The sequence below is a fragment of the Gossypium raimondii genome, chromosome 3 (genome assembly GCF_025698545.1).
Source record: "Gossypium raimondii isolate GPD5lz chromosome 3, ASM2569854v1, whole genome shotgun sequence".
NCBI classification, from domain to species: domain Eukaryota; kingdom Viridiplantae; phylum Streptophyta; class Magnoliopsida; order Malvales; family Malvaceae; genus Gossypium; species Gossypium raimondii.
Window position 1 is genome coordinate 6351127 of NC_068567.1, and position 26364 is coordinate 6377490.

Sequence of the window (26364 nt, forward strand, 5' to 3'; positions counted from 1 at the left end):
AGTTACATGTGAACTTTGATTAGATGTGTAATTTGATACATGAATTTTGATTTGGTATAATTATATATATAAAATTTTAATTGTGGTTCAAATGTATATATAAAATTTTAATTTTGATTCAATTGCATATATATAAAGGAATAAATACATCAATTTATTTTTATATTAGGTATATATAATTATTTGTATTACAGTATGTATACTTAAAATGGTGCTATATCGACAATTGTGTTAGTAATTTGTGAAAAAGTGAATTAAGTTCATATTTCATGTATAAAGCATCACAAGATCAAAGTTCGTATATAATATTGCACATTGAACCAAATTTCGTGTTGTTAACCAGTGTGATTAAGAAGGAAGAGAAGGTGGTGGTTATGATGGTGGTTCACCCTTAGTAGGGGCGGAGAGCCATTGTTTGAAATGTTTGGTTGTAAATCTTGGAAGGTTAGGTTTGGTTGGATAGAAGAAGGAGAATAAGTTTTTATGTCTTACCCCCTCTCTCAAGTGTCATGGTAAACTTAAATATGGGAATAAAAAAAGTACACACGTCCTAAGCTTACTGACAGTGGAGTTATACATTGTTTTCTTGTAGTGGCAGCGATGTGACATTTTAGGATATAACATTTTAGGATAATTGGGCAATCAATTAGTCTAATACCTTATGTGCATCTGGCGAGGGTGGTCCCATGAAAGTTTGTAAGTTTACTATAATCCAAGATTCGCTAGGCTCGCTTGATTAGAGGTTCACCCAGCATGGACATGGACATGTTAAACATGTGGCATGCCCGTTTATGACATGTGGAAGGACACGTGGAGGAAGTATAATATATGTAGTTTTGAGATTTATCCCTTTAAGTTATGTGATATACACTATTTATAGAGAACTTTGGTCAGATTCTTTTATTAGCCTTTATATTAGGTGTATGACGTGGATTTAGTTTCTGTATTTTAATTTGGTCATTTAAAATCCTTTTACTTTCAAATTTTGAAACATCATTCTTACACTTGTTATGTTATTTTCAAAATTTCATGCAACAAATATATTATCGTATGTGTAATGTCATACTAACTTACTATTTTCTCATAATACTCATAGAAATGCCAAGCTATTTTAGTTAACGGATTTAATAGATATTGTTTAAGTTAAGACTAAAATTTCAAAATTCAAAAAGCGTAAGAAATAAAATGATCAAATTGGAGAATATAGACTAAATTTACAACTTACGCATAGTAACATAACTAGTAGCAAAATTTAACTTAGTAGATTTAATTGCTACCCTTTAGATCAGGATTAAAATTTCAAAATTCAGAAAGTGTAGGAACTAAATTTACCAAATTAGAGCATAATGACTAAATCTTTAATTTACACATAGTACAGGGACTAACAGCAAAATTTGATAAAAACTTTTAATAACTATTTAGCTTTGATAATCTAATTTAATCCGATTCGACAAAAGAAAGGTTCTTAATATAGTCAAAACGATGCGTTTTGGGTTAAACTTTCAATCACTGACTAATTAATAAACTAAAAAGAAGAAGAAAAAAAGCTCTTTTCTCTTCCTCATGTCCATAAACGGCGACCTTTCGGATGGAACCGCAATTCTCGAAGCACCGATCGTACGGACAACCAACGCACCACCACCATCACCAGCCGCAATTGAAAATGTCGATTCCACCGCCACCGCCTCCTCCACCACAGCACTCTGAGAACGACCGTAGCTGCAGCGAACTCAGAGCCTTCGATTGTAACCTCAATTCCCTTTGCGAACATATCCGAATGGAAGGTTTCAACGGCGGTTCCTTCTCTGACATTGTCGTTAACGCCATGGGATCCACCTACCACCTCCACCGCTTAATCCTCTCCCGTAGCTCTTACTTCAGGTTTAAAACGAATGACAAATAATAAAAATAAAAACCTAAGTTTTAATTTTTTATAATTATAAACTAATTTTAGTTTTTTTTTAATAATTGAGGAATATGCTTCACGGGCCTTGGAAAGAAGCTAATTCTCCGGTTGTAACGCTAAACGTCGACGACAGCAACGTTAACGGCGAAGCAATCGCGGTCGCGTTGGCTTATTTGTACGGACACCATCCCAAGCTTAATGATAATAATGCGTTTCGCGTTTTAGCTGCTGCTTCATTTCTTGATCTTCAGGTTCTTTTAAAGTTAAATGGTTTTTTAATCATTTCAGAGGTAATAAATTAAAATTTTTTATTGGTTTATAATTTTGTGAATTCGAAACTGCTTGTAGGATCTATGTGCTATATGTACGGATTTTATTATATCTGAGCTCTGGACTTCGAATTTCTTAGCATATCAGGTTTGAACTATAATTTAACAAATTTCTTTTTTTTTTCTCTACTTTTTTTAATCAAAATTGGGATGTAAAATATAGGTTTTTGCCGAGAATCAAGATTATGGGGTACATGGAGAAAGGGTGAGGAGTGCTTGCTGGGGCTATCTTTGTCAAAGTGGTGCCATGGAATTGAAAGAGGTAAAGCTTAAAAGGTTACAGTTTTGGTGTTTTTACTTTTTATCAACTCAAGTTAATATCTATTCGTTATTTTATTATCATGACTAAATTGTAGAGGAACTAATTAGAATGCTAGAGAGTGAATTTTAAGTAGGCAACATTTTTGTGGAATGTAGGTTAATGGTGAATGTTATTTCTTATGAGTTTTCCAGTATGCTTATCTGATTGGTCATTGGGTTTTCCTCATCATGGATAGGTGCTTCCTAAACTTTCATCTCAGACGTTACATGCATTACTGACATCTGATGAGCTGTGGGTATCTAGTGAAGAAAAACGGTAGGATTTATTTGCAGTCCTGTTTCTTAAACTTGGGTTTGGCGGTTTGTTTTTATACTGTTGGGTGATCTATTGTGTTTGTTTTTATCAAAAGGTTTGAACTGGCATTGTACACCCTTCTCGCAAAAGATGCTTTTTACCAGCCGGAAAGATCTGGTCAAGGAAGTTCCTCCTCTTCTGAGATAGATGTCGGCACTTCTCTTGAGTCTTCTAAAGGAAAGGGAAAAAATTTAGTTGATAGCTTTCATGGTAAGAAATTGGAATCTGAATTGAGACATTTAAGTTTAAAAGATAACTACTCAGAACTTAGAAGCTCCCAGCTGATCTTGCAGGTTGTGTAGTTGACATACCAGCAGGAATATCTAGCGCTGACCAACAGGTTCAGCGGCCTAAATATGCTCGTTCAGAATCTCTGTGCCCCTGTAGCATGGATCAGTCTTCATCAATGAGTAGTTCATTTTCAGAGGGTATAAGAACTTCACATTCATATGTTGAAATGCCAATTGGTGATGGAACAAGTGGAGGAATGGCCATGGAGGGGCCATCTGAGGAAGGCTCGTGCTACCAGTTGAATAACAATAATTGGCTTGCAAGTGATCAATCAAAGCATTGCTCTTCTGAGGATTCTTCCTGTAGTGGGCTCATGTTAAATGATTGGGGAAGATGTAGCATGGCTTCTTTGTCTTGGGGTGGCAGGGTTGTGGGTAAAAGACAGGTAAAAAGCTATGCAAAAGGGAACTGTGGGGTTGGTGGTGAGGAATATGATGCTTTTGTTAATATATTTGAAGGGGGTTCTCTTCTATATTGCAATATGTCCTTTGAGGCACTTTTGAATGTGAGGAAACAACTTGAAGAATTGGGGTTTCCTTGCAAAGCTCTGAATGATGGCCTTTGGCTGCAGGTTTGTTTTCTGCACCCATGTGCTTCCTTTTCTGTTATGTCTGACGCTGTATTAAGAAATACCTGTTGAAGTCTGGATATATCAGCATGTTAACGGTTATTCTGGTGACAAACACAATTGAAATTGATGAATGGGTTTTAGGTTAAATATTTAGGAACTCATTGAACCTGGTGGTATTTTGAGTTTTTATATTTTAGACTTATGGAAGATGGCAAAGACTTCTATTCTTTTTATCTTGGGAGTTTCTCCCTTTGTAATATAAGCATTTACAATTCCTTGAAATTTTGGCCTCCTCTTGTGGAAAAATTTGGCCTCTGCATGTGGCTTTGATGAGGATTTGATTGTTTTTGCTTGTATGGCCATAATGTAGATGCTATTACGCCAGAGGGTGCAAGAAATTGGAGCTGACACTTGCAAAAATTGCTGCCTTACTAGTATGCAATGCAGTTGCAGGCAGCCATTTGGTATTCAACATGGAGTAGCTACTACAGGCTATTATGTGCAAGAGCATGACCAAAGTCATCTAACTGGTAACATCAGAAATGTGTATGTGGCCGACAATGCTCAAGATGAAGGAAATGGCCTTTTTAGGCCAGTTAGAGTGCAGGTTAGGGGGGCTATTGATGGGCTTGCAGGTATTGGACGTGGTGCTACTTCTGTTCCTGCAACTTTGTGGACTCCAACACGTTTTGTCTTTTCTCGTGTGCCCTTTGGTATGGGCAACAGAATTGGCCAGCAGTCTCCTGCTAATGAGGATTCAGAGGCTAGAGCCGACCATAATGGAGACATGTCTGGAGGTGGCTTAACAGCTCTGGTGGAGTTAAGCCAAGGAGGAACTAGTAATGCCATTAATGTTCGTGAAGAACAAACAGAGAGGAGTTGCGAGTTGGATCCCCAAAGCAAAGTGCCTATGACTTCTATTGCAAGGCCAGCTACTAGTGGGATTGCCATGCAGATGTTAGAGACACCAGATCGAGCCATTGGAATTGACTGGGAGAATGCAACTAGTTCTTCTATATCATTGGACTTGAAAACCCCTCTAAGTCACTTCCCTTCCTTCCGTTTTGGGTAATTTTTTTCTTGTTTTGTATAACTGTTGGTTTGTGCTTTGTAATTTCAAATAAGTAATATAAAAGCTTCCATAAACTATGGAAGTTGGTGCATATAGTTGTTGGTGGAAATTCTTCCACTTGGTGTCTTGCGCATTATACTATTTTGTTGGAAATAATTTGTTTTCGGTAATTCAACTATATTACTTACTGATAGGTTTGCCATTCTTGATCTTGTGTCTAACACATGACGTACTTCTTATGTTCTAGAGAAGCAAGAGCACATTTGTAGGGATTTTAGGGTGCAATTTGTTATATATTGCCTTTGTTAAAATCCATAGATCTTGTCAGTATTTGTCTTTTTCCTTTTTTTTGTTTTTGTTAGTCAAAGACTTATTCTGATAATGCTCTGTAAATCTTTTGCTGGCTCTACAGGGTTCAATTTGAGGATGTGCACAGGCTCAGTGATGGTCAAGTCAAGCACTCTCCCGAGTTCTTTTATGCCGGTTCATTGTGGAAGGTATTTGAATATGAAAGACCCTTTCAGAACCCCAGGACTGATTTAGTTCCAACTCCACAACTGTCTTAATATCTTATTTAATCAGAATAGGTTCGATTGTTTATCTGAAAGAAAATTATGAAACCAATAACCTGATGTTCTTGCACATTTCTTTATTTATTAAGCTTTTTAATTTTATATTCCATGTTTGTATGAAGATTTACGTTATAAGATTGGTTTCAATTTTCAGGTTAGTGTTCAGGCCTTTAATGATGAAGATCCTCAAGGACGTAGGACTCTGGGTAATGTTCTAAGGCTAAAAACTTGAGAACTTATCCTTTTGTTTTTCCAAGGTCATAAAAGACAATTTTGCAGTTGTTTTCTCAATATAGTTTTCTCCCATCACAGGACTATTTCTTCACCGTCGGAAAGCTGAAATAACTGATTCTCTTGGAAAGGTCAGCCCTGTTTTGCCAAATCAAAGCTTGAGATGGTCTTTCATTTAATCCATGGAAAACAATCTTTTGCTATATTTGTTAACTGGAGCTTTTGAATAATACGAAACATCCTGTTTTCACTTTTCAGGTTCACATGTTTATCGATTCGCGGGAAAAGGTCACCGCTCGTTATCAGGTAATAGATTCTATTACTTAATGTAGAATTCAAAAATCTAGTAAGTTTAAGTTCAAATCGAAGCATTTGCAATCTGTTCCCTTATTCATAGTTATGATGACCTTCTGTTTTCATACCTTCATTTTTCCAGCTAATTTGTCCATCAAAGCGAGATGTAATGGTGTTCGGAAGCTTCAAACAGAGGGGCACTCTTCTACCAAAAGCTCCCAAAGGTTGGGGATGGAGGACAGCTTTGTTGTTTGATGAACTTGCTGATCTTCTTCAAAATGGCGCCTTGAGAGTAGCTGCCGTCGTGCAGCTTGTCTGAAATCAAACAACAATGTTAGCCCTGTACAAAGTTACTTTTCGGAGTGAGATCATCGGATACTGGTATGTTCAATTTTTTTTTTGGTTTTCTTGTGCATCTGTGGATCTTTTTGGAAGGTCATATCCTTATCTAATGGGTACTTGAAAAAAAAAACTGAAGAATCGGAGCAACATAAGTCTGGGAATGGAACATTGTAGGAAACTAAAACCTGACATACATTGCTTTCTGCATTTTTGGTTTTCAAAAAAAAGAAGAAAAAAGAAAAATAATTGTGATTCTTGTAAGACCTAATTTCATTTGGCATAGTTAATTGTATGTATAATGTAATTATGATAAAAATATAGATATTGTATCACTTACCAATGGATGGAATGAATGCTGAAATCAAGAAATGTATCAAAATAACTTGTTTACTATTATTTCTGAATTGTGTAACTTTTTCTTTTGTTTTAAATTAAAAAAGAATCTGTAATGGAAATCAAATTATGAAAAATTTCAACCTTTTTCTCTTGTATAACAATAAAGCATTGGGATTAGCTTAATTCAGCAGCACATGGGTGATGGTTGATTTTAGTGACCTTTGTCAAATTTAACAGTTGGTACTGTATTGTATTATCAAAGAAAATGTGATTTTGTAAAACTCGATTAAATGGGTTAAAAACCATTCAGTTTTGTTATTATAAGGTATAAAATGAATGTATATTAATATTTTTACAATCTTTCTTGATTTCTTTGCCCTCATTTTTAAGTTATTTTTCTTCATTTTGTTCATTATTATTAAAAGTCAATGATATAATTGGTTTTAAATAGGAGCTAAAATTTTTAAAAGTGCAGGTTAACCCTTCTTGAAAATACTCGAATGCCATATATTAGATTTTACATTATGTTTTTATTATGTTCTCTCTGTTTTTTAAGCAATATTTGAGCACTTCTATAAATGTTGAGCTTTTATATAACCGCTTTTTACGTGAATAATTTCTTTTTGGTTAGATCCTAATTTGAACATTTAGTCTTATTTAAAATACCATGTAAATTCGATATGATCTTGTATATATTTCATTTCATATTGTTTGATTTTTTGTTGTGTTGACCATTCGGAACCAAGAAATCAGTATCATTTAAGATGTTGTCAAAGCCTGAACCGAAGAGCAAGTTCACAAAACTAACGTCACACAATAAGTTTCTAACAAAGGATGAAGTGATAATGGAGTAAACCATTTAAGATGCTTTTTATTTCATGCACTACTTAAATTTACCAACAAAGTTTGATGTTCTTAAATTCTGGTTACGTGTAAATCTTCAAGAAAATTTAAACCTGACAATTCTGAAAATGCACAAATTAATCCATATCATCCATTATAGTTTAGATATCAAAACACTCGAACATATGCTCATTTAAAAAGTCTAATTAGAGACAAACAAATAGCTTGAGTATTTTCATAGGTTTATGAATTTTGCATTTAAAATAATTAAAATTTAGTCATAATATTATGTTTAACATGCCATATTTGTCCCAAAAACCTCCTTCCAATAAACTTAAGTAGTAATAGAACAAAGAGTTAAATTATTGTTTAGACAACCCATAAAAATAGAAACCATTCCATGATAAAACAACAAACAATTAAATCAAAAACATCAAAAACCATAAATAATTTATGTCTTTAGCAGAGTACTGAAAATAAGAGACAAAAGCAATAATAAAAAGGACTAAATTCTTCAGCAACCACTTTTTTTCCCTTTGCTTCAAACCTCAGCACTTGACCTCCTTCAATGCATAGGCAAAGTACAAAAATGTCGGGTCAACAGCACCATCCTTGTAGTAAGCAAATACCAAACATCCATCATCGTGCATGCTCTCTCCGACAAAACTGCAACAAAAACCCAGATTTTTAGTTCTACTAAAAACCGAAAAGAATTTGACAAAGTACGATAAGAGGTAGGCAACTCACAATTGAAGGTCCTTCAATTTTGAAAGCAAAAACTTGGTTGCTCCCTCAATGTTTTTCTTGAAGGACTCTTGCTTTTCCGCATCCAGTTTCGGTGTCAAGTTCTTGATGAACTTCTTCATGAACACGACAAACTGCTTCTTGTCGAAAGGGGGTTGCTCCTGCAAGTGTGTAATGGAATATACTATTCAAGTTCTACCTTGAAAGTTGATAAGTGTGAAATAGTTTTGAATTAGAACTGACTAACCTGAAGCCTGAAAGTGTCAACAATGTCAACAACCTTCACAGATTGGTCATCAACACCTTCATCCTCATCAGCATCTTCGGCTGAAGGATTGGCACCAATGTCAACATCAATAGCTCCTTGCACAACCCACTAAAAAGCAGCAAAAAAAATCAGGCAAACTGCATTTAGATCCCTTTTCGCAGTATGAAAAATCTAAAACCTTGTAAGCTAACAATTTCCCAATATACTAACCTTTCCCTCAACTTCCCACAGCATCCCATTCTCGATTTCCTTGTAGGAAAATGAGTCAGAAAGAAGCTCGTCACCTGAAATTAATCATCATAATTCATTCAACTCAACACGGCAAAGCTAACCAACACGCTTGCATCAACAAGATTCCCCTAAGTATAGCAATAAAAAATCCCTATATTTTAGCTTTAAGAAACACCAAGAACATAGTTTGTTCAACTTGCCTTGGTCCTACAATGCGGAACAAACTTGCAATAACAAGCAACTAAATTAAACCCTAAGCACAATAATCAAAGATCTATGAATTTTAGCATTAAAAACAAAAACCCAGGTTACCACAATTATTAAACCCAACAGCTAAAATTTGCGGACGCTGAATCTCATAAGCTAAAAAAGCCATGATTTAAAAAGTCAACTCCATTCCACCAACACACTTGCATCAACAAAATAAATAACCCTAAACAAAAGCACCCATCTTTTTTAGCTTTAAAAACAGTAAGATACTAGAATTTGAAGACCCGACAGCTGAAATTAATAACTCTATGCAGAGCAATAAAAAAGATCCGTTCTTCTTCCAGCTTTTTAAACACCCAAGCTCACTAAAATTTAATAGACTCAATAGCTAAAATCTGTTTTGAGGTTGAGTTTTGTTGGGATCTCTACTTTTTTATCGATTAAAACAAACAAAAAAAAACAAATAAACCCAAACATGGATTAGTAAACACAGATCTAATAAAAACCGCAAAAGCTATAAAACTAAACGAAAAGCGATACAAATCAATGAAAACACAAATCAAGATCAGAGAGAATGTTGGGTTAAAAAAAGAAGCAAAAGAGTTAATACCGGAGATGAGATCCTGGTAAACCAACATGGTCTCTCTCGAAGCGAAAAGCTAAAGACTTTTTGGTTCAGAGAGATGAAGAGAGAGACGCAGGCGGCGGCGAGAGAGAGCGAAAGAGGGGCTTGAAAAGATCGGACGGATGGTATTTATAAGCGAGGGTTTCGGTGGAGGTTTGAGCTTAAGGTTAAAGCTAAAGCGAATATCTTGGTTTTACCTTTTGTTTGGGAATAGGAACAAGTGTGTCCTATACTGGGATAGGGATTTTCTTGTTCTCCGCCCCAATTGTTACATTTAGGGTGGGTTTGGATGGGCGATTGAGTGCGGTGCGGTGCGTTGCGGTGCGTTTAGCTTACTTTTTGTCTCACACTACAGTATCGCTACAGTATTTAATTTCACCGCCACCGCTGTTTTTATACTAGCCGCAGGTAAACGCACCGCCCATCCAAACTCACCCTTAGTTGGTTATGAATTTTTAGACCTTGTCATTATATGGTGATATTATAGACTAAAGTATCACTTATCTGTCACACATTTTTATTAGGGTTGTATTCAGTTCGGTTTAGTTCGATTTTTTGAATTTTTTTTATTCTTTTGCTCAACCTTAATTTTTATTATATTAATCACATTGCTTTGCTTAGAGTTATGCTATTGGGTTTTAATGTGATAAAAGTGGTAAATTTGTTAAGGATGATTGGTTTTCAAGTTTGTAGTCCTCTTCTTAAACAAGGATTTCAGTAGTTGAAAAAAGTGATATAATTGTTAATTTTTAGTCGGATGATTGGTGTAGATTTGACAATCTTTGGGCTACTATCAAATGCCCCCTTATGGCTAGAAAGAGAAATTGACCTTTATCGAAGTCTGATTTCAATGGCTAAGAGAGGGTACAAATGTTATGTCCATTATCTCGACAAATGAAGATGTGATTTGTTCTTTATGCTCAAACTCCTCTAATCAGGAACATCTATACTTATTAGTGTTATGAAGCAATTGATAATTGAATTACACCAAACCTACTTAGGAATAATGATATTTGGACAAAAGTTTAGAAATAAAAGCTCTCACAAAAATTCAAATTCTATATGTTGAAATGTTCCTTAGAAAGCTTGCCTATTAGGTAGTTACTCACATTGAAAGGTATGCATGCCCAAATGTAGGGTGATAAAGTTGTACATATGTATATACATTTGTATTATAATTATTTATTTACTTAAAATTAAGTTAAAATATATTTTGATAAATTATTATATTATGGAATAAATTAAATTAAAGACAAGTGTATGGTGATTAAATTAAACATGTGTAAAATATATAAAACACACTTGTAATAAAATAAAATATTTTCTTATAATTTAAGTAAAAGATATTTATGAATTAAATATTATTATTATTATTATTATTATTATTATTAACTAATACATAAAAGAAATAAAGTAAAAGAATAAAAGAAACAAAGAAGAAAAGAAATAGAGACCATTCGAAACAGGGGAAGGAAAAAGAAAGAAAGAAAGAAAAGAAAAAGGAAAAACTAGGGTTTAAGGATTTAAGCTTTAATTTGCTAACAAAGAACTTGAGGCATCGGCATCGAAAGGAAAGGAGAAAGCTATCGAGGACTAAAATGGGAGATTTACGGTTTGTATTACTATAATTCAAATTACTTCTTATTAAATGCTATATTTAAATTTATATGTATGGTGAGTGAAATATAAGGTAAGTATTATTATTAAGTTGAAAGAAATGCAATTGAATGATGAATATATGTGTGGAATTGAATTGTGATTGAAAGTGAAAAAGTGGAATTGAATTGAAATGTGAATTTGGAGACCCTATTAACTAGTCGGGCTGAGTCGGATATAGTTGTCATGCTATAGGATTGGAAGAGTTCAGGGATACTTTGACCTCGAGTCGATGAGACACTGGGTGTCACTATATTTCTTCGGATAGATTCGATGAGGTACTGGGTACCAACTTTCTTCGGCTTTGCCGATGAGACACTGGGTGTCAACTATTGCTTCGAACTATCCGATAAGGCACTGGGTGCCATACTGAGTGTTTGGTTGGATCTGTGTATCCGCCAAAGTCCGAGTTTTGTTAATAGGGTAAATAATGAAATGATAAACCGAATAAGTTGATCAATCGAGCTACTGAAATGAGATGAAAAAGTTAAATTGTGAACTGAAATATGATATGAAATTGGGGAATGAACCTAAGGTTCATGATGTGTCCAAGTTTAAATTGTGGATATATGATATTAATTGATGAATTGTTATTGTTGAAATATGAAATTTGAATTTAAATTTGTATGTATGATTTATGCTTTACATGTTTATTACTGTTATAATTTGAATTATGGTAATACCACTGAGTATGAAATACTCAGCGTACGGTTGTTTCCGTGCGCAGGTCGATAGAAGTCAAAGGTTCTGATTCAGCATCCAGATCAATCCAGACTTTAGCATAACTTTGGTGATGTATTTTTCCTTTGGTAAATGTGGCATATATTTCGGTTTTATTAAAGAGTCTTGTAAGTTTTGGTTGTAAAGAATTGGTCTATAATATTTTAATGAAAATGAAACGTTAAGTTATAAAATGGTATGTTTGGTACTAAAACTGAAATAGAATGAATGAAGTTTATTTATTTAAACAATATATGCGAATATTTATTTAGTAAATTACTAAGTTAATGTTTAAGATATGTTTAGGTTATTTGAATATGAAATTGTATGAATTGTGAATTGGTTGCGGTTTGAAATTGCAGGGAATGTTAACTATTTATAAAGGGTTATATTGAGTTTTTTTTTTAAAATCACATAAAAATAAAAAATGAAGTCAATTAGTAAAATAAATATTTATATGAATTTATGATTATATTATAATATGTTTGTTATTTATTTAAGAATTATTTGTAGATTGTCTGATATGTTCGGTAATACCTCGTAACCTTATTCCGGCGACGATTTAGAGTTAAGGGGTGTTACAGAAAGTTTAATGAATTTGTATTCTAAATATATGTTAGTTGCAAATGGACTAACTTACTAACATTTATAAAATAAAATATGGACACAAAAGTTTGATTACATAGTTTGAAAATTTCTTATGTCTGCGGGCATTTCTCGAAGAATAATTCACTATAAATCAACTTATACAATATGTGATTAAGTCAAACTCACTCCTACACAGATACTAGACCACTCTCCCCACTAAGACTTCACATTTGAAAGATTGTTTACAAAATGAGCAATACAAATAGTTTTTTTTTTTACAACAATTTTCACTAAAATAAGTTCCTCGCAATAAATAGAATAAGTGCTCTTAATCTCATTCAATAACTAATAACAAGTCATCTCTTAAACAAATGTATATTGACATGTCACTCTTTAATAAATGTGAACATATATCTCTCTGACTTTTGTTTCAAGAGGTTTTCAATAAAGAAACAGATACTCTTTTTGAAATTGGATCTCTTTACTAAGGAGTCCTCTTTTCGAAATCAGTATCTCTTTAAATAAGGTAAATAAAAATAAATCACAGTAGGACTCTTGAAAACTTCTCTTACTTGATTCAATCTTTTCTCCAATTATAATCTTAAGAAATCCTTAAAAATATGTAAGTAAATAATCAAGATATGTAAGTCAAAATCTAGGATGTGCAACTGCCATTAATAGTTGATGTACGAGATTGAATATACTTGAGTGTTTTAATGTTGAGGGTGCCTTAGAGTCTTAGGTTACACGTGTGAAGGCTTAATCGTTCGTTACTGGTGATTGGTGGAAACCGGTTTCCTTCATCTGGCAAGGCTACTCATAGAATTGATCTTTGGAAGATACTATTGCTAACACTTGATTAGGACTTGTTAGCCATCCATTGATAACCATCTGTTATAAGGCTTTCCCTTCTCAAGCCTACTATTTTGGCTTGAGCTTAATGGTTGTTCTCTTGGTTTTAATTTATATAAAATATGCAATATTAATATAAAAATAATTTTAAATATTTTAGGGTTAATGTGCAAAATTGTTACCATATTTTAGGTGAAAGCTGAAATTTATTGTACTTAAGAATTATGTCTCTCTTTTTGATTGAATTTTGTCACCGGATTTTGATTTTTTATTGAATTTTACTCTTCAATTTTAATTTAAAATAAGTTGAAGACAAATTTAATAAAAATTAACACTTAAAATAATAAATTAATATAATATCAACAATTGATAAAAATATTACTTATAAAAAGTAATCTTAATTTTTATTTTTCAAGTCTTTCTTTTATTAAATAAAATGATATTTTAATTTTTTATAAATTAATTTATTATTAGCTATTAAAGTAAAATATTCAAATAATATTTTTCTTGTTAAATTTTATATTTCAAATCATCAAAATCAATATTAAGTGATAAAATTTAATTAAAAATAAAAATTAGTGACAAATTTTAATTTGAAAAATCTCATTATAAGTTCTGATTATATTTGCTCTTTTTGGCACAATGCCTAAAACTACCTATAGCCCTTTTCAACGCACTCGAACCCATGTCCTGCTGCATTGGCAACAATACCCATGCTAGTCAAGCTAAAACTCAATTGACAATTAGTGGCAAAATTTAGTAAAACTTAAATATCAATAGTAAAATTCAATAACATAAAAGTTGTGTTGCAAATTTAACTATACTCTCAAAATATAATGGCAAATATTAATCAAAATAAAGTATAGTGCCAAATTTCAATATTCACCCATAATGTGGTGGCAAATTTACATTTTAATCCAACATTTGATCATTTTTTAAACAATAAAATGAATTTAAAAAGTGAAAGGGTAAACTACACTCATGGTCACTAAACTATTAGTAAGTTTACGTTTTGATCACTCAACTTCAAAAGGTTACAAATTTTTCATTGAACTATTTGAAAGTTTTTCATTTTAAGTCACTAGAGTATTCAAAAATCTTTATTTATCTCATTGGGATATTAATTTTCTTTTTTTTTAAAGCCTCAGTAACGAGCTCCAAACGATGATTTGACGACTAGTATGGTGGATTAGTACCCATTGACGAGTAAAAGAACATATATTATATCTAAGTTGATATGATGATTAGGGTTAGAGATCGAAGAAGAAAGTTGTTTAGATTTTGGTTTGTAGATTCGCAACGTTCATAGTTGTAACGCCCTGAATAATTTATTTCTTTTCTTTAAATCTTGACACAAATGTGTATTTACTTTAGTGGTTAAGTGTTTTGGGTGTGTGTTTGAGGTCTTGAGTTCAAGTCTTACTTTAGGAAATTTTAGTTATTTTTTATCCTAGCCTTATCCTTGGTGGGTTGGGTTATATTTTATCTTTAGTAAACTCATATCAGGATGAGTCTATTGGTTTGAGTGGTAAGGAGTTAGCTTATTGGAGGTCTTGTGTTTGATTTCTTGTGTGAGCATGAATGATATTTTTGTTCCAGTTGTGAGATAGAGGTTGGGTGAAGTAAAATTCTGAGATGATGGAGAGTTGGTGGGTTAGTTAGTGGAATAATGTGAAGTTGAGATATTAGGGGTTTCAAATTTTTTTATTCTCAAAGTTTCTGACGTGTGATTGGCGAAGGCGTGGCCGTCAAAGTTTCTGACTGAAATGTGGGCCCAGAATTCTGAAACTTCCCCTAGGGTCGCACGGGTCGTTCTGATCGACTGTGGGCCTACTGTAGGGTTGATAAGGGCTAACCAAACCCTATTTCATGTGATTTGATATTCTGTTAGACTAATCTGAGTAGGATACTGATACGCATGTCTAACTATACTGTTTAAGTATGTATCTATCTGTATACGAGCATGTTAAATATGTTTAATCTGATATATCTGCATCTGTATTTTGTATCTGTGTTTGGGGTGGTGACTGTATATGTGGAGGAAGTGATCTATATGGTGACTCTTCACCTATATTATGGCAGTTTGATTACATATTTTTTGTTATGTGTCTCATCGACACTATATGGTGTATAGGGATGAGTGGGTGTTATTAACCCCACATGGTGTGATGGGATGGTTGGAGATGGTGTGTAGAGGATGGTGGTAGGATTCTGTATATCTGTTCTGTTTATCTGATTCTGATATCTGTATCTGTTATGGACTTAGGTCCGAATCTGTATCTGACTGATCATGAGACTCTGTGTATGTTGTATGTCTATCTCTGTTGGGTTCCACACCGAGTTTACGTAAACTCACATCTGTATGTATGTTCTGTTCAGGTAATCCATATACATAGGCGGGTTGGTGCGATGGGGGCTCAATGGTGACCACTCGACCGGAAATTATTTTTACTTATCATTATTTCATGGTTTTTACTTAAATTTCTGGCTTTCATGAGAGTTTTGTAATTTTTGGACTATTCGGACTTTTTGACTGTTTGGTTTAATTTTTTTGGATTTGGTTGCGTTAGGATTTCTTAATTGCGACGATTCGACAAAATATTGATTTCACTCGAACAAAAAATAATTTTGAAAAAACGAGCATAGTTTTGATTTTAACAGTTTTTCAAACATTTGCTGTGAAATGATTTGGTTAACCTTAAAGGATAAAATGTAACGGTTTCAGTAATAAATATACAAATGAACACGTTTTATAACTTGGACATTTTATTGAGGTATCATCGGTTTCAAAACCCTTCTTCATAACACTCCCAAATTCAGCCATAACGTCTAGGCCGGGGTTGAGGTGTTACAAAAGTTGTTTCATGAAAAAAAACTAAACTATAAAAGAGAACAAGAAGGGGGGAGGTTTCAATTGGTGCATGCAATGCGAACAAATAAGACCATACAAAAACGATTTTAACAGCTCGGTGACTTAAATAAAAAATTTCAAATAGTTTAATGACCATTTTGTAACATTTTAAAATTGGATGACTAAAACATAAATTTACTAATAGTTTAGTGACATTGAACTAAATTTACCCAAATTGAAAATGTTTTGGCCTGCAGCCCAACACCTCCATGAGATGGACAAGAAATGACAAAAAAAAGAAAAAAAAAGAGTAAGCAGCTTAGATCTTCTACTTCATACCTCGTCATTGAAAATGACGTGGCGCATTTTCATTCGATTTCCATAAAGTATAAATTTCAAAACACGGGTCATTCATGTCATTCAGTTGAATTCTACTCCTCTCATTCTCTCTTGGACTTCGAATTTTCGATCTGGTAAGTTTCCTCAAATCTCTCTTTAATTTATCTTCAATTTTAAAATTAAAAATTCTGCTTAATACGGAACATTTGCCTGAAATTTTTCAATTCCATAATCTGTATTTCCTTTTGATTTAGGTGTTCTATTTTGGATTTTTTGTTTCAATTTAAGCTTGTGGAATTTCGTTGGGAGAAAAAAATTAGGGTTTGGACTATAGAAATTTGGTTATGGATGGTAATAAAGATGAGGCTTTAAGATGTGTTCGCATTGCTGAAGAAGCAATTGCTTCTGGTAACAAACAGCGTGCGCTCAAATTCATTAAAATCGCTCAACGCCTGAATCATACTTTATCTGTTGATGAACTCTTGGATGCTTGTAAAAATCTTGATTCTGGGACGACCCCGGTTTCACCTGTTGGTGAAAAGCGTGTTTTAAGTGATGAGAATAAAGGCGGTTCAACTAAATTGGATGAGGGTTTTGATGGTGACAGAAGTTATACAGAGGAACATGTTCAGCTGATTAGGCAGATTAAGAGAAACAAGGATTATTATTCAATTCTTGGTGTGGAAAAGACTTGTTCGGTTGATGATATTAGGAAAGCATATAAGAAGTTGTCTTTGAAAGTTCATCCGGATAAGAATAAGGCTCCGGGTTCCGAGGAAGCATTTAAGACTGTGTGCAAGGCGTTTAAATGTTTAAGCGATGATAATTCGAGGAGGCAGTATGATCAAGTTGGTTTGGTTGATCAATTTGAGTACAATCAGCGGCATAATGTGAGACAGAGACGGAGAAGATATGAGCATGATTTGTTTGATGATGATTTCGATCCTGATGAGATATTTAGGTCGTTTTTTGGTCAAGGGGATATGTTTAGGGCATCTCAAGTTTACAGGACTAGAGGAATGGGTGGTCATCAGAGGGAGGAGCATCATAGAGGAGGAGGATCTAGTTTCTTGATTCTTCTCCAAATGTTGCCAATTTTGTTGATTTTCTTGCTTGCTTTTCTGCCCACTTCCGAGCCTGAGTACTCATTATTTAGGAATTACTCCTATCAGATTCCTAAGACAACTGAGAAATTTGGGGTGGAATTTTTTGTCAAATCATCAACATTTGATGTGAACTTTCCCCAGGGAAGTGCTGCTAGAGCTAATGTCGAGGATACTGTGATTAAGGATTACAAACATATGCTATGGCGCTATTGTCATGTGGAACGCCATAAACGCCGTTGGAATAAGAATTTGCCAACTCCACACTGTAACAAACTACAAAATCTTGGACTCGCATGAAGGTAATTTTAACTACAAAATTGTCTCTCATATGGTCATATCTTTATTCTGTAGTGGTCATATCTTTCTGTTGATTTAAACCAATGCCCAGTTTGAATGTTACATAATGTACCTTAGATTTTTCTGGTCGAATAGGGTATGATTAGATTCTGCCAAAGCATCAACAAGATGGTATATTGATCAGCAAGGAACCCACACGATATTGTCAAGTCCAAGGGCGTTCTTTTGCCGTAGTTATCATCTGCTAAGATGGTTCTGGACTGATTTGCAATGTATTCCGAGGTGCTAATGAGACTTCGGTGGACACCTCTAAGCGATAATGCTTCTCTTTTGGTAATGCGATGAAAATACTACAGTCTGCTGTTGGTACCTAGTATGATTATCGTGTCAATAGAAAGATAGTTAGCATAATAACAGAATTCAAACAAGTAACCGTCTTCAAGTTTGGTTCTTTTTGTTGTTTCATTCTGATTGATTTCTGGGGATGTCATTGTCAGTTTGTCTACACTTCTTTTTTGAGATCCATATCTTGGATTAATCCATATAATCACATTAGCATTATTCATAATTTATTGCTCTATCCTTCACTTTGCTTGGTTTGAGTTGATGGAAATTTTGTTACTTATTGCTGCTCTTGGTGAAGACTTTAGGATGACACCAATCTATGCCATTGCTTTGCCCCATGGATGTGGCATTAAACATCAATTTACTACCTCCATTTTTAGTTCACTATAATCTGATCCCTCCATTTCTTGTATCATAGGGCTTTAATCTTTGTAGCATTTCTTCTGTAGTTGAGCAAAATGAAAACTTGGGTTAGCAATTGACAAATAGGGTAGACCATTGATAATGGAGGCAGACTTGTTGGGGTTATTTATTTGAACTAGCATTGGATATTTGGATTTTCCTTAAAAGATGATCATATGCCATAGTCATTTGGATATGCATCTAATCCGAATATTTGAGCAACATAAACAAGACTAACAACCGACATAGAAGTCTCTGGAGATTTAGCAAGTATTTTGAGTATCATGAAACATTGTACTCAATCTTTAACCATATACTAACTCTGATATACCTAAGGAGGGTGACAAGAAAGGAGTTTGGTTTTTGTCTGGGTTGCAAAGCTATGTAGATTCCGGGTGAGAGTTGAATACACATCCGGGCGTAGATTTACTTTTTATAAAACTTTTTATGTAATTGGAGTATCAAATCTTTATGATTTCATATTTTGTGGATATGCTAATTATTGGAACCCAAAACAAATGCCAGAGTGAACAATGAAGGCTGCAAAACTAAAAGCATAAGGAATCATGAATTAAGCACTAAAATTATTAATCAATCACCCGCCAAGCATGCTCGTGTTATGGTCTGAGAGTTGGACCGACCATGCTCAAGTCTTCCAACCGAGCGTAACAACTTCAGTCTTGGACCATGACACTCGCACGTTGTAAAGATGCAACGGTTCTTTCTAAGGCACTCTTCAAAATGATAACCACGATTTGTGAGAATGTAAAAACACATTTCCATCACAGCAAATTGAGTCCATAAGCACATGCTCGTATCATGTTTAGTTATCACGGTTTCATGCATAATAAATTGTCACAATCCGGTGAAAGAAAATCTGAAGTTCCAAAATAACAATCATAACATTGTGTCTATTGCAGTGAAGTTTATCCCTGAAAAGCAAGCAAAAAGTGGCAACACCCAATGGATTCTTCTCATGATCCAAGCAACTCTTAGCACTTGATGGCACCCATTGTTGTCCTCTTAAAGCAACACTTGAAAAAGAAAGTTCCGAATCATATTTCTTTCGCAACTAAGGGGTTAGGGATAAGAGAAGAGAATGGAAAAATGAAAAGAAAATAAATTATTATTTTTACTTTTTTAAATATATAATATAGATTATTTTTATATATTATATTATTATTTTAAACACAATATTTATTTTAGACAAGAAGGAAAAAGTTGGTTAATTGGCTTCCAATTCAACCTTAAATTGGTTCGATTAGATTGATTAAAACCAAGATTATTGGAGGTTGGGCAGTTTTAATCGATTATATATAAAAAATCGATCCAAAGAAATCGATTATTCAGTCCTAAATATTAGTATCAACCTTTGATTAAACCTGTTTATTTACACTATTATTTAAACTATTTTTACATGGGATTAGTATTTGATACTCGATAATGTATATTTTTTTATTCGTAGTCTTAAAAACTATCACATATCTATTTTTTAAAATATTTTAATATACCCTTATAAGACAAGAGTTGTATTTAAAAAGTTAAAATAGGTTCTCTTAATTTTTTTAATTTAAAAGTTTCAGTTCAATCATTACTATTGTTAGTATTTTTCGCAAAGTTTGCTTACTAGGCATATTAATTAGATTACCTTCATGACATTACATATTATTGGAAAAAAAAACCCTTTCGATATTGTGATTGAATTAGAATTTTTAACTTTTAAATTACAGGACTAAATCTCGAATTATGGATAATTACAGGGACTAAAAGCACATATTAACCTTTTTTATTGGGTTCGAAATTGTATTAGAAACCTTCTTTCTTCTCCACCTTTGTCTCTCTCAATAATAAAAGAAAAAAAAAAGAGAAAGGGTTTAAGCTTTTCCAGTTTAGCTTGAATCAACCAAAACTCCCAAATCTTGGAAATTGGGAGAAGATGGCAGCACCAACGCTGGAGATGGAGCCAGTTGAGCCACAGTCATTGAAGAAGCTCAGCCTTAAATCCCTAAAGCGCGCTCTCGATCTCTTTAGCCCTAGCCATGGCCAATTCGCTGCTCCTGACCCCGAAAGGTATTTGCAAATCTTCATTTATTTTCTCAAATCCCGTTAAACGCTGCTTGAAAACTAAAGTCTTTTCCTTTTTTTGGTTGAGTGTAGCAAAAAAATTCGCATGAGCCACAAGGTTAGTTCGATTTGCTTCAACTTTAGGTTTTTATTGTTTGTAGTATTGTAGAGTGGGGATTGTTTATTGAATTATAAGTGGATGATTGACTTTTTTAATTATTTAAATTTGTAAGATAAATGTTGAGTATTGTGGGATTAAAACCGCCTCGGGTCAGACTTCAAGGCAAGCTAATTCCGGTGCAGCTGAAACCGGGAATCAAGGTTCTGTGCCATCGAATGCCCTTGCTCTTACAGGTAATTTTCTTATTTGATTGAAACGAATGAAGGGTTTTAGCTTTATACTTTGTTCAATTAAAGTTTCTTGGTTTGTATTTAGTAGCTTGCTACTATACTGTGGTTTTGGCTTGTCTTTCCTTATTTATGTTTTAGTAGCTTGTTGCTAGTCGCCTATTTTGGGACTTTTGTAACCGTAGCTGTAAATGGAGCAGGTCCAGCTGATTCTAGGGATTCACAGAAGGGAGGAGCTCAAAATGCTTTAGTTGTTGGTCCATCCTTGCAACCAAAGGGACAGTAAGTTCTCTTGTTCTAAATTTTTTTATATGCTGATTCTGGTATTGTCTTCCCCAATGAAACAACGGATTTGGTTTTTGATTTTAATGTTAAACAGGATCGATTATAGATGTATAGGCTGGCACATACTAGTTCTTCTGGAATCTGTTATTTAGAAGAAACTGTGTTGACAACTCATTTGACTAATTTTTTTTTTTTTACTTTCTTTTTTCTTTCCCAGAAATGATGTTGGTACTTCAGGCAAGAGCAGTGCCATTACTTCTGCTTCTGCACCCTTTTCTGAAAGGTTTTCTCATTCTCTCCCTATTATGTGTCTTCTGGCTCATTGATGATTTTAGAACTTGTTCTGTTGAATTGCAATTAAACTCGGTCCAGTCTTTTACTGAAAGGATAGAGCTGATCCTATTGTCAATATTTCGGACAGATATATTCTTATCTAGATGTTCAAGATCTTAAATACAAAAATAAAAGACTAAACACAACTGAAATATTTTCCTGGGTGCATATTTAATCCTATGCATGAATCATTAGGATTGCTGTATTCTTTTCTATCCTGTATCCCATGGTGTCAGATCATGGATTGATCCAAGCATTACAGCTTCTTCTGCTCTTCCTATATGTTGTCCTTTTGGTTCCGTGTTGGAATAGAAACTTTCTGTATTATGTTAGTAGATGAGGTTTTACGAAAAAGGTTCTTGATGGGAGGATGGGAGAAAGTTTTCTTTCTTCAAATTTTTCAGTGCAAATTTTACACAACATGGGGAAATCACTATTTCTAATTGAAAAGAAAAAAGAGTTCTATCATATATAATGAATTGCTACTCTGGGTTCTCACAAAAGAGAATTGTTTCTTGCAATATTCAATCATTGTTTGTTAACAACACTAGTGATTGTATCTAGTATGCCTATTCTAATAGGAAATAAAATATTCAATTGATTTTATGTATTGTACTTTCATGTAAATATAGCTAGAAAGCTCTATGGAAAAATCCTGGTTCAATTTAATATAGTCTAAGGGAGAATTAGAATACAGATGTGAGCCAAGTAAATCAAAGGATAGCCTTGGTCCTGTTGAAAATACTAGTGTAAACAAAGACCCAGCTAGAAAAGATACGGATAAAAACATTCATGATGGTAGTGACAGATCTCGTTATTACAGTAAGGCTGATAATTTAGTTGGCGTCAAAGACATTTGGAATTTCATTTTTGATGACACCTTTTTAGTTAGGGATAGTAATCAGGATATTTATTCCATATATTTTGATAGTGAAAACAAAAATTTTGAGATTAACTATGATCATTCTTTTTTGAGTCAACTGTCATGTGATTTTTAAAGCACCATTCTTATTCTTCTCCATGGTGTGAAAGTTTTCAAGAGAGCTTTTAATAAAACTGTTCTATATTTTATTAACTAGAGAATTGAACTTAAATAGAGAAAATAGTCCTAATCCTAATTGGGAAAATAATTCCTTATTCTAATCAACCACTAAAACATAAGGAAAATAATTCCCTTATTCTAATAAGGATAAAATAAAATATTCCTAGAATATGAATAAAACTTATCTACCTAAATAAGATTTATCTACCTAAATAAATTTAAATATATACATATTTCAACATGGTGATCTTTTCTTTTCTTTTTAGTTGCTTACCTGCTCTAATATGTGAAAATTCCTTTCGTGCAATTAGACCTATCATTTATTGTATCTTGCACTTACCTTTGTTTAGGCATGCGACGAGCTTTGTAGGTGAATGTGCACAAATGTGTTGTGACTTGCATGTAGAAGTATTTATTTGGTTATATGATCTATAAGTGGATTGCAAATTGGTGAAACCATTTAAGTTATATTCTGTTATGGCATGCCACTCATATCCTGCAAATTGAGGGCATTTAGAGATCGTAGATTTATGGTTTCCTTCATGTCACAGGCTGACAACCTCTGCTATAATAGAAAGGATCCCAAGCAAATGGCCACGTCCCGTGTGGCATCGTCCATGGAAGAACTACAGGGTGAGAGTCTCTTTCTATATGTCATGGTGGTTGATAGAAATGTCAGTGGAGCTTGTTGTTGATTTTACGGGCATGTGCAATGAAATAGAAATGGTCTTCTCTTTCTTTTCTCTGTGGGCACAGGCACACACTAGCACTTTTGGACTCTTTCCCTCTTTTCTATCGGGTTACTTTCTTGTCCATTGTGCTGATTGTATGTCTTAGTCTAGTCTTATGATAAACATGTTTATATAACTAAAGCTACTAGAGTTAACATTCAGTAATTTCACTTTTGTATAATGCCAGTCGATTTCCTTAGTTATTTCCTGTTGAACATCTTTAATGGCTACTTCTTTGTCTTCCAGTTCATGTAAATTACTTGACATGTTTAAATGGTAATGCAGGTCATCAGTGGACATTTGGGATGGGTGAGATCAGTAGCCTTTGATCCTAGTAACAACTGGTTTTGTACTGGTTCTGCTGACCGTACGATCAAGGTATATAACTGTGTGATTGGAAGTTATCCTTTCTCTCTCTCTCTTTTTTTCCCCTCTGCTGGTATGCGAGTCTATAAAATGGATATTTATTTGAAAATCCAGTCATTACTTTTTGAAAATGACTTCTTTTTGTCGTCTTGATTTTGGCATGCTAGATATGGGATGTAGCAAGTGGAAGGCTAAAGCTCACACTGACTGGACACATTGAACAGATACGAGGTTTGTTTTGAGAAATTTTCTAAGGTGTGAATAGTTTTTACGGGTTAAACATGCTGTGGATGATGATTATCAATCAGGGATTCAAAATCATTTGATATTTATATTTTATTCACAGGCCTTGCTGTCAGTAGCAAACACACATATATGTTTTCCGCTGGTGATGATAAGCAAGTTAAATGCTGGGACCTTGAACAGAATAAGGTCAGAACTGCATAGACTTGCTGCTTTGGACAAATAAGAACTTCAGAAGAATTTTTTACCCCTTGAAACCATTCTTTTTATTGAAACTCATAAATTGCTGTATAGGTTATCCGGTCCTATCATGGTCACCTAAGTGGTGTTTATTGCTTGGCTCTTCATCCTACAATTGACATTTTGCTAACTGGGGGACGTGATTCTGTCTGTCGGGTATGAAAATCTTCAACATAGAAACTCATAAATTGTTTTTTGTAATACAAGTTGATTTTAGCTGCTTATGTAATTATGTTTTTTTTCTTTATGGTTTTACTTTTTACTGGTTGTAGAGTCATGCAATCGATTTTATATCTGATAGAACCACAAATTTCAGGTATGGGATATTCGCACCAAGATGCAAATTTTTGCACTGTCTGGGCATGATAATACTGTTTGCTCAGTTTTTACTCGACCAACGGTACAAAGATCTTTTTCTTTCCTTCGCAATTCTTCAAACGGGAAATTGTTAAATTTCTGCCTTTACATGTTTGCAGAAATTGAATTTCAAGTTTCTTCTATTGAACTTTGTTAAATATTTGTGTTTTGGGTTGATAGATTATATTTTAATGGAATTTATGTATCTCATGTTACAGGATCCGCAAATTGTTACTGGTTCTCATGATACAACCATAAAATTCTGGGACCTTAGATACGGTAAACTGAACTTCTGTGACAATTTCTTTCTGGTTTCTATATTTCTCATCTTTTGTTCCATTTATTTCAAATTAATCGTTCAACGTCCAGGAAAAACGATGTCAACTCTAACACACCATAAGAAGTCCGTGCGAGCAATGGCACCACATCCTAAAGAGTATGTACCCCTACATCCTATTTATTAATTAATGTGAAACGGAGCTATGGCTGAATTTTATGTTGCTATTCTATGGTCTTAAAATGTTTCTTGACTTTCGTGTTAGGCATTCTTTTGCATCTGCGTCAGCTGACAACATTAAGAAATTCAGTCTTCCAAAGGGAGAATTCTTACACAATATGCTGTAAGTGAAAAGCCGCTTTTACTTACGTGCTGGAATTCTAGACGCTTGCTTGTATGTATTTATAATGAACTAACATAGCATCATTTGTTTGTGTTGCTGGAGCAGCTCTCAGCAGAAGACTATAATTAACACCATGGCCGTCAATGAGGATGGTGTAATGGCTACCGGAGGTGCTTATAATTTTTGTTTTCATTTCAAAATAATTCTGACATTCTGAACTTTATCGTGTACATGCCTCTTTGTTAGCCCGGAAAAAGGCTTCTAACCTAATCTTTTACCGATACGAATCATTGAAGGTGACAACGGGAGTTTGTGGTTTTGGGATTGGAGGAGTGGTCACAATTTCCAGCAAGCTCAGACGATCGTACAGCCTGGTATGTTTTTCCGGATTCTTTTTGCACTAGTTCTTGTTGATTGACGGAAAGGAAGGATGATTAACACAAAGGGTTGCTTTTATTACAGGCTCGTTGGATAGTGAAGCCGGCATCTACGCTCTCGCGTATGATGTAACCGGTACAAGATTGATTTCCTGTGAAGCAGACAAGACCATTAAAATGTGGAAAGAAGATGAAACCGCAACCGAACAAACTCATCCTCTTAACTTCAAACCACCCAAGGATATCCGCCGGTTCTAACTGTGCACCTCGGTTTGTCCTGTTTTGGTGACTCGATCTTCAGCTTTAGTACAATGTATTTTGAGATAATGTAAGATTAGAACTAGTTTTTGGTTAATTATGATAAATCTTTGCTTCAGAGATAAAACAATTTTTGTTGATTCCTAGATAAAGCACCTGATAAATGATACATTTCAGTGACCCTGTTTTGATGTTCGTGCTAAGATTATTATTATATTCTAAAGCCATTGCTGGCGGTCCAAGAATGTTAAAGTTTCATCTCAAAGTCAACTTACACAATTTTTTAATTTTTGATCTTAACATAAAAGGTTTGAATTTTTTAATTGAAAATTTAGTAGGTACAAATTTGGAGTGTTCAATCCAAAATTGGATTAATTTGGAGGTTCAATTGTGAGTAAAGTTGTTTTATAATTATAATGGTAAGTTAAAATTGTATAAATTTATCTAACTAAAATTGAATTTA

General features: G+C 33.9%; 4 protein-coding genes across 6 annotated transcripts; 3 read left to right on the plus strand and 1 right to left on the minus strand.

Moving 5' to 3' along the window:
* The first annotated feature begins 1535 nt into the window (after window positions 1-1535).
* LOC105796837 (uncharacterized) lies at window positions 1536-8056 on the plus strand. Of its 2 annotated transcripts, none has more exons than XM_052628046.1 (13): window positions 1536-1881; window positions 1974-2157; window positions 2255-2323; window positions 2399-2497; window positions 2733-2812; window positions 2907-3061; window positions 3133-3713; window positions 4084-4781; window positions 5198-5282; window positions 5512-5563; window positions 5670-5719; window positions 5847-5894; window positions 6025-8056. In XM_052628046.1, exons 1-13 carry the CDS (start codon window positions 1589-1591, stop codon window positions 6199-6201), a joined length of 2571 nt encoding a protein of 856 aa, XP_052484006.1. In that variant the 5' UTR covers window positions 1536-1588; the 3' UTR covers window positions 6202-8056. The 2 variants fall into 2 exon arrangements, with proteins under 2 accessions (XP_052484006.1, XP_012482118.1); XM_012626664.2 differs by having other exon boundaries at window positions 1537-1881; window positions 3145-3713.
* LOC105796838 (translationally-controlled tumor protein homolog) lies at window positions 7709-9634 on the minus strand. The gene is made up of 5 exons (XM_012626665.2): window positions 9467-9634; window positions 8626-8699; window positions 8395-8523; window positions 8151-8308; window positions 7709-8069 (listed from the first exon to the last, which is right to left on the minus strand). The coding sequence occupies exons 1-5, from the start codon at window positions 9492-9494 to the stop codon at window positions 7952-7954; spliced, it is 507 nt and encodes a 168-aa protein (XP_012482119.1). The 5' UTR covers window positions 9495-9634; the 3' UTR covers window positions 7709-7951.
* Window positions 9635-16456: 6822 nt separating this feature from the next.
* Window positions 16457-18458, plus strand: LOC105796842 (chaperone protein dnaJ 49). 2 transcript variants are annotated; one of them, XM_012626669.2, is made up of 3 exons: window positions 16457-16621; window positions 16742-17892; window positions 18008-18458. In XM_012626669.2, exon 2 carries the CDS (start codon window positions 16832-16834, stop codon window positions 17888-17890), a length of 1059 nt encoding a protein of 352 aa, XP_012482123.1. In that variant the 5' UTR covers window positions 16457-16621; window positions 16742-16831; the 3' UTR covers window positions 17891-17892; window positions 18008-18458. The 2 variants fall into 2 exon arrangements, with proteins under 2 accessions (XP_012482123.1, XP_012482122.1); XM_012626668.2 differs by having other exon boundaries at window positions 18026-18458.
* Window positions 18459-20462: 2004 nt separating this feature from the next.
* Window positions 20463-26159, plus strand: LOC105796839 (protein pleiotropic regulatory locus 1). The gene is made up of 17 exons (XM_012626666.2): window positions 20463-20707; window positions 20795-20819; window positions 20935-21055; window positions 21250-21331; window positions 21552-21617; window positions 23261-23342; window positions 23726-23818; window positions 23974-24037; window positions 24153-24238; window positions 24344-24445; window positions 24606-24689; window positions 24865-24925; window positions 25016-25082; window positions 25189-25266; window positions 25372-25436; window positions 25563-25640; window positions 25729-26159. The coding sequence occupies exons 1-17, from the start codon at window positions 20574-20576 to the stop codon at window positions 25899-25901; spliced, it is 1461 nt and encodes a 486-aa protein (XP_012482120.2). The 5' UTR covers window positions 20463-20573; the 3' UTR covers window positions 25902-26159.
* Window positions 26160-26364: the final 205 nt, after the last annotated feature.